Source organism: Asparagus officinalis, chromosome 1 (assembly GCF_001876935.1).
Source record: "Asparagus officinalis chromosome 1, Aspof.V1, whole genome shotgun sequence".
NCBI classification, from domain to species: Eukaryota; Viridiplantae; Streptophyta; class Magnoliopsida; order Asparagales; family Asparagaceae; genus Asparagus; species Asparagus officinalis.
Genome location: NC_033794.1, coordinates 105983270 through 105991844, shown reverse-complemented (window position 1 = coordinate 105991844; position 8575 = coordinate 105983270). Strand labels below are relative to the sequence as shown.

Sequence of the window (8575 nt, the reverse complement as noted above, 5' to 3'; positions counted from 1 at the left end):
TTTAGGGTTTTAGATAAAATTTTAAGAATATTAGGATGCACTTGCACCCTAGGTGGACACATGGATCCACCACTGCCCTAGTTAGTTGTTGTTAATATGGTGAGGGAATATTCCATTTTGTTCAACTTTTGTATTGCTTGAACAGTTAGACCCCTTTCATTATAAACTCAAACCTATTAGTCATGTAATTTCACACTCGTTTACACCCTTAAACCCATTTTGTTATAACTCAAACCCATACCTTATCTTCTGTAATGGTTCTCTGAACCTTAAACCCAATTTGTAGCAAATACTTGCTCATCCTCCGCTATTGAGTTATGTTGATTCTGCTCCAAAAACCCATCCCAATATAAATATTCTATTCCAGAACGTTCTAGCTATCTCCAAAAACCCACCACTCCTGCTAGAGTTGAGGACAAAGAAATGAAGAGAAAAAGATGAAGAATAAGAAGATGAGACTAAAAAAGAAAATCAAAACAGAGGAAAAGAAGGGTAACAGAGGAGAAGAGAAAGATATTGGGGAAGAGGCAATTCACCTTCAGTCACCCTAATGGAAAAGTATCCATCTTTTCGACTTAGCATATTCGTTCCTCTAATACCAAGCTATGAACCAGGCTATTGCATATAAATCATGCAAAATATTGTTAATTATATAAAGTGTTGGGGATTGCAAATTAGACATTGTAGTAATGTTGAACTCCATTGTGATGATTGTGAGAGACTAGACGGAACAGTGTTGTTAAAGAAGAGAGGGAAAGAGATGATTAAAGGAGTTGGCTGATAATGTGTTGGTTCGAGGTTGAGTTTGGTTGCGATGAAGGGGAGAGGAGTAGTTAAGGAGTTGATTGAATTGGAAAAAGTGTAATGAGGAGGTGATGAGGTGGTAAAGAGAAGGATAAGGGAGAGCTTGAGGTATGAAGGGAAAGTGTTGGTGGTTAGGGGGGGGGGGGGGGAGATGAGGTTGCGGACTTTGTCTTGGTGAGGAAGAGAGTTGTGTTGATGCTTGGACTAGAATTTGAAGAGCTGTATAAGGAGGTGATTAGGGTGATAGAGAGGTATGAGAGCAGGAGTATGGGGGACGAGTATCTGATTGTGGTCGGGGGGGCGGGGGAGAATTCAAAATCCTAACCCTCATGTGGTCACCGGTGAGAGAAAAGAGGAGTGTTTTATATACATTAGATAGAGAGGGGTTTTAGATATTATTGTTTCAAGAGACTTGAAGGTTGAGACTGCGATGATTACACTGAGTGAGTATTCACTATATCTATCAACGTAGTCTTATGCTCCTTATCAGAAATTTTATTTGCTAGCTTCTTTATGTCATCAATAGTGACATGTTTTGTCTGTAGAGATATGAGGAATATGTTACCCAATGAAAGTTATGAAGAGAGCTTACAAGTAATATGCTAAACATTCAATACAACTGTGTCGACTTCTGGTCATACAAGTCCTAAATTTTAGAAAACCTACCTTGTGGCCAATAATGTAGGACAATTAGTACAAAACTAACATAAACTTATATTTTTTATCTTATTTCCAGTTTTGCCTCGAATGAAAAATTATGAATATCATGAAATAGTGCACACTTTAACAATTATTATGAACCATAAATATCAATGTCCTTACATTTTGCTATATCAATATAAATTCTATTCAAACTTTCAACGCAAGAAGATTTTGTTGTTCGTCAATTTGAAGCCTTAAATCTTAATCGATGGTTTAAGTTAATTAATAAATATAAGAAGAGTTTCTAATTCTAGTGATTATTTTGGGAAATTCTTCTAAATTTGTTAGAAGTGTAAATTAATGAAGAATAGGAGGAAGATGAGGGTGTTTTAGTCAAATTATAACAAATTCATTAAATCAATTGCTATTAATGAACTCTAACATACCCCTAGTCAAGTCATAAGCAGTTGCATTAAACATTGGTCTAACTTGGACTAGGAATAATTTGGGAATAGGGGAAAAAGCCATACAAATGGAATGCAAACAAGTGTTTCTTTTGTCTCTGTAAGAGAGTAGGTTTATGGTTGTGTGTGATTCTATACAAAAACCATAATCCATTCTTCTTTTTCTCCTTTGATTTGTCTATCAAAAAACTTTTGAAAACATTTTACCTCCTGTACCCCCTTCTCCTAGTCCTACACCTAGCTAGCCATGCGTCACATGCTCAACAACAAGATAAACATCTTGTTCATGCATGGTTGGCTGGTTCCTCCAAAATAATTCAGATCCTAGATGAACAAAAAAAGGAATAGACACAGAACGAATTAAAGGAGTAATAATAACATCTTCATAAATGAACCCAAGAGTAGACACAACAAATTTATGACTTGTGAGAACACATGGACAAACAAAAAATATTATTTGAGAAAATGGATTACTTTAATAGCTATTGATGTAACATAAAAGTTTATAAAAAACAAAAATCAACTTACATCACATTAGAAGATGAAACTAAAACTTTACAAAATATAATTATAACAAGAAACCCGAATAGTTGAGTTAACAACATGATGTCATACTGGAGTACTTTCGTCATCTTGACTACAAATATACGAAATCTGTGAATTTGAAATTTTATGTTTGAGATATGTGCAATTTATATATTATTGATTATTGACATTTAGTCCTATGATAGATTTGAGCATATGATATAGAAAAATCAAAAGGACAAAAAATCAAGTATTACCTTGTCTGTAAGCGGAAAGGAGAGAGGGTCAATTCATTCAGTGGGGGTTTACCTATAGAAATGGAGTGAAATTAACAAAAAAGTAAATGAAAACCAACGTTTTCAAATTAAAAATAATAATATAAAAGGAGCTATACATAGTTAGCAGGCCAAGTTAGTACATTAGGAAAAATCAGTTTTTTCACTTTTATATAAAAAAAAGATTCAAAATTAGATTACAAAATATTTTCCAAACTCATTTTGTAATTTTCACTTGCTCCAAGAAGGTGGTGCGGTTTGACCAAATGTAAAAGTTGCTCTTGTTTTATGAACGTTTAACATGTTTGTCAATCTCAGAATCAAGAAAAAATTCATATGGAAATTAGAAGTTCTTATTCAAAGTTTAAAAAAAACAAAGATAAACATAAGCGATGGGATCTAAACTTCATAAACTTTCAAATATTAAATTGAGTACATTCATCACAAGCTTCAGTACTACCTGCTACTTATAGAAGCATTGAGAAAAAGTTCTATCTTTACTCAAATAAAAAGTAGTTTGTGATGAAGGTTATGTACAGCCTAGGCATAATGCTGTCTGTAAGCGGGAGGGGCCCACCCACGTGTGGGTGTCTACCCAGAACGCCGTTTTTTTCGTGAGCGCGCACGCGATCACGAGCGCGGGAGTTTTCCCGCGAGTTCCTTTCCCGCCGCAAGAGTTCCCGCCATGAATTTCTCCAGCGCGCTCGTTCAGGCCGCCAAATTCCTTCAGCCCGCCAAATTCCTTCAGCCTTGCCCTTTGGTTTCTCCTATAAATAGGAGAGGTGGTGGAGGTGTTTTTGAGTGGGGAAATTTGTGAAAAAAAAAATCTCAAGTGGAGTATTTTGAGAGAAAAGTAAAGAGAGTAAGAGAGAATTTGTATAAGTTTGGTATTTTTCCTCCATAGTGAAACCCCCTCCCGTGGACGTAGGCTAGTTTGCCGAACCACGTAAAAATCTCGTGTTTGTATTTGTCTTATCTGTGAGTTGCCATAGCTTGTAGGTTCCCTCGAGATTTCAGTCCTTGAACTGATGAGAGGAAGAGTGTATATTTCACTTTGATGAAATATATCACTTTCGATTCTTGTTTCCTTTGAGAAATAAGAATTTCATTATCTATTCTCGTTTCTTTTGAGAAACAAGAATTTAGAGGTTGACTTGTGCTTTTGTGACAACAAAGGCCAGGGCTCTCTCTCAGGTGATATCGTCTCCGCAGCGGTGGGCGTGACTCCGACCCAACAATTGGTATCAGAGTCCTTATTCAGACTGGAGGTGGTAAAATTTCTGATCTGAGGTGGTGGTTGAATATGGTATGGTAAAACACAAAGAAATTGTTAAAAATTCCTGAGAGAAGCGGATTGACATAATACAAGCGGAAAATGACTTCTACAAGTAAAATACGTAAAGTTGGAAAATACGAGATTGAAAAATTTAATGGGAAAAATGATTTTTCCTATTGGAGGATGCAGATGAAAAATTCGCTGATTTCGCAAAAATTGCACAAGGCTTTGGCTGGAAGAGAGAAGCATAAAAATATGTCTGATGAGGATTGGGAGGAGCTGGATCTGGAAGCACGAGCGTCGATTATCCTATGCCTTGAGAGGGATGTAGCTTTCTTGGTAGACGGGGAGGAAACGGCTGCGGGTGTGTGGTTGAAGTTAGAAAGCACCTTCATGACGAAGAGTCTAACGAACCGGATCTATTTAAAATCCAAATTGTATACTTGCAAGATGGAGGAGGGCTCGTCAATCCGGGAGTACATCAACAAGTTTGATAGGATCTTATCAGACTTGAAAGACATTGAGGTGATAGTGGAAGACGAGGATCAGGCGCTTCTACTACTTCTATCTCTGCCGAAGTCTTATGAGAACCTGGTACAAACACTGATGCTTGTGGGTGATACTTTATCGATGGATGAAACTAGAACGGCGCTTCTAGCGGATGATCTTCGAAAAATTACAACTAGTGATATGGTCACTGGTGGTAACAAAGAACAAGCGCAGGGACTGTTTGCCAGAGGAAGAGGCAATGAGCGAGGAAAAGGCAAGTGAGGAAAGTCTAGATCTAAATCGAGACCTCTTACGGGACGAGCGTGTTTCAAATGCGGTGAAGTTGGGCATTTCAAGGTCGATTGTCCTAACAAGAGAGTAGGTGGGAAAAAGAACAACAACAAGACTGAAAGACGAGAAGGCAAGGAAGAGGCGAGCTACGCTTCAGAGGGGATGGGAGCGATAAGGAATGTTATATCGTCACGGATGGCGAGGATACCTCCGGGAAGTGGATTCTTGATTCTGGTTGCTCTTACCACATGTGTCCAAACAGGAAGTAGTTTACTACCTACAGGAGCATTGATGGTGGAACCGTATTGATGGGGAACAACAATGCTTGTAAAACGGTGGAGCTAGGTGATATTAAAATCAAGATGCATGATGGAGTGGTTCGAACCCTGACGGACGTACGACACGTTCCGGGCTTGCGGAAGAATCTCATCTCAGTCGGTGCTTTGGACTCCGGGGGTTGCAAGATTGTAACAGAGAACCGGAGTGAAGAGGGTTGTTCGGGGTTCCTTAACAGTGATGAAGGGTGTTCGTCACGGTAATCTATATACTCTCTCGGGTACGACAGTGATGGGAGATGCAGCAGTTGAAGCTGAAGGAAGTGGTGGAGACCAATGTGAGCACACACGGTTATGGCATAGGCGGCTTGGGCACATGTCAGAGAAGGGTCTGGATCTGCTTGGTAAAGAGGGTTTGCTGAAGAATCTGAAGAAGCCTTGCATGGATTTTTGCGAGGACTGTGTGTATGGAAAGGCGCACAGGGTTCAATTTCTGAGGAGCAAGCACAAGAGCAGAGGGATACTAGATTATGTGCACACGGATGTTTGGGGTCCGGCTTCGACAACTTCCAATGGTGGTTTCAGATATTTTGTCTCATTCATAGATGATCATTCGAGGTATGCTTGGGTGTATTTCCTGAAGCATAAGAATGAGGTATTTGAGACATTCAAGAAGTGGAAGGCGATGGTTGAGAACAGGACGGGCAAGAAATTAAAGACGTTGAGATCTGACAACGGTACAGAGTATACAGATGGTGCCTTCAAGGAGTTCTGTGATCAGGAGGGCATTGCCAGACACTGGACAGTCAGGTCTACACCACAACAAAATGGGGTCGCAGAGAGACTGAACCGAACACTGCAGGAGAAAGCAGTGAGTATGCGATCTTATGCTGGTTTGGGCAAAGAATGGTGGGCAGAGTCGATTGCTACAGCTTGCTATATTGGAGAATTGTAAGCGGGAGGGGCCCACCCACGTGTGGGTGTCTGCCCAGGATGCCGTTTTTTTCGTGAGCGCGCACGCGATCACGAGCGCGGGAGTTTTCCCGCGAGTTCCTTTCCCGCCGCAAGAGTTCCCGCCATGAATTTCTCCAGCGCGCTCTTTCAGGCCGCCAAATTCCTTCAGCCCGCCAAATTCCTTCAGCCTTGCCCTTTGGTTTCTCCTATAAATAGGAGAGGTGGTGGTGTTTTTGAGTGGGGAAATATGTGAAAAAAAAAATCTCAAGTGGAGTATTTTGAGAGAAAAGTAAAGAGAGTAAGAGAGAATTTGTATAAGTTTGGTATTTTTCCTCCATAGTGAAACCCCCTCCCGTGGACGTAGGCTAGTTTGCCGAACCACGTAAAAATCTCGTGTTTGTATTTGTCTTATCTGTGAGTTGCCATAGCTTGTAGGTTCCCTCGAGATTTCAGTCCTTGAACTGATGAGAGGAAGAGTGTATATTTCACTTTGATGAAATATATCACTTTCGATTCTTGTTTCCTTTGAGAAATAAGAATTTCATTATCTATTCTCGTTTCCTTTGAGAAACAAGAATTTAGAGGTTGACTTGTGCTTTTGTGACAACAAAGGCCAGGGTTCTCTCTCAGGTGATATCGCCTCCGCGGCGGTGGGCGTGACTCCGACCCAACACTGTCTAAAGTAGTTGATCTTCTTTTAACTTGACACAACAAAATATTTGATACTGGTCATAGATTCTGAGCTCTACTATCAAAAGTATAACTCAATCTTCAACATTCTATTCACATGTTGTGCATAATTTATACTCCGTTACTGTTATTAAGTTTTCCAATTGTGTTACAGGGTATCCCTCTTCTCACAGGCACGTCAACTCGTTAGCAGCTTCTCTCCAACAACATGCCCAAGGACTCAAAATTCCCAAGGGTTTTATGCATGCGCAAGCAAAAAACCTTCCGAGAGAGATTTTTCAAGTGTTGGCGACACAAAACAGTCTCTCAAACTCCAACCAATTCTGAATCTTCAAACACTGACCTAACCTCTACAACCGCATGGGCCAACCTCCCACAGGACATATTGGATATCGTTATCCATCGCCTCCTGCTACCTGACCGCATCCGCTTAGCTTCAGTATGCACATCCTGGAACTCAATTGCTCGTTCCAATCCCCTCTTCTTCTCCGCTCCTCAACCACCATGGCTCTTGCTCGTCAACAAGCTCACCCTCAAAACCGCGACTTTTTTCAACCTCTCAGAAAATAAAATCTACAAAATCTCCCAGCCGGATCCACCTATATGCAATCGTACTTGGTGCGGGTCCTCTAGTGGTTGGCTTGTGACCATGGACGTAGTTTCCGGATTGCTTCTTTTAAATCCTCTTACCGGGTCCCAGATCCAATTACCTCCTCTTACAACATTACCCAATTTGGCTCGTCCTTATCGAATGGCCAAAGTTTCATGGAGCTCTTCACATTATACAGTTATGCTAGCTTTGCTGTCGGCTCCTTATCTGGCATTCACTAAAGAAGGAGATGAAGCGTGGACTTCACTTGAAGGTACTCGAAGGATTGCTGACCTGGCAGTTCATAACGAGAGATTTTACACCCTTGACCTTGATGGAACGGTAGTAGCTTGGGACCTTAATGGCCCTTCTCCCTTAGTTGTATCGGTAATTTTGCCTGGTTGGTTGCCATCGAAAATTTCTTATGGGTATTTAGTAGGTTCAAGTGTGGGTCTTTTGCAAGTTTGGAGGGCGCGAGATGAAATGGATTTTGTAGTTCTTGAGCTGGATTTGATTAGCGAGGAATGGATCAAGGTGGAGAGCTTGGGAGACCGAGCTCTCTTCTTGGATTTGTTCTGTTCGTTGTGTGTGTCATCGAGAGACCTTGCGAATCTGCGAGGGAACTGTATTTATTTCACTACTGGACATCTTGAGAAGCCGAGAAGGGAGTGGGGAACTCGGAGGTTTAGTTTTGAGAACAGAAGTGTTGAATCTACTACTTATAATCCACAGTCTCATATCTGGGAGACTTGGGTTTTTAGCTTGGATGGTCGAACTCTTGAGCCGATCACTCATCCTCAATCACATTGGAAGCAGCCTCCAATTTGGATAACACCCAGTTGGACCTGAAACAAGTATTTGAACAGGTAACAGATTTTTTTGTCGTATATAATGTATTATGGATGCATAGAAACATTTCATCTCCCTTTGGAATGGTGAACCTCGGGGGTTTTGTTTATTGATGTGGAAGCCTTTTTTCCCCATCTCATAAAAGAAGGTGCAGTATGTATTTGTTGTTGTGGAAATGTCATTCGTTACATTTTTGTAAGAGACGTCGATGTTGAATTGTGTTGTTGAATTTATTCTTAATTTTTTGTAACCGTAGGACGTGACAATGTATATTCTTTAATACTTGAGAATATGAGGTCTCAGATTCAACAACCACCACCACCACCAAGCCTTTATCCCAAATGTTTGGGGTCAGCTACGTGAATTTTATTTTTTTCATTCAATTCTGTTATGAGTTATCTCCTCTGTTAAATTAGTCTTAATCATATCCTTTTTTATTGCTTCTAACCAAG

At 40.3% G+C, this 8575-nt stretch overlaps 1 protein-coding gene across 2 annotated transcripts in view; it reads left to right on the top strand.

The window, feature by feature from the left end:
• Positions 1 to 8373, top strand: part of LOC109828858 (putative F-box protein At4g17565) — a 10734-nt gene extending 2361 nt beyond the window's left edge. For both annotated transcript variants that reach the window (XM_020395828.1, XM_020395829.1), the window contains one exon: positions 6840 to 8373. In XM_020395828.1, the coding sequence (XP_020251417.1) occupies positions 6894 to 8123 (1230 nt within the window). In that variant the 5' untranslated portion in view covers positions 6840 to 6893 and the 3' untranslated portion in view covers positions 8124 to 8373. The remainder of the gene's footprint in view (positions 1 to 6839) is intronic.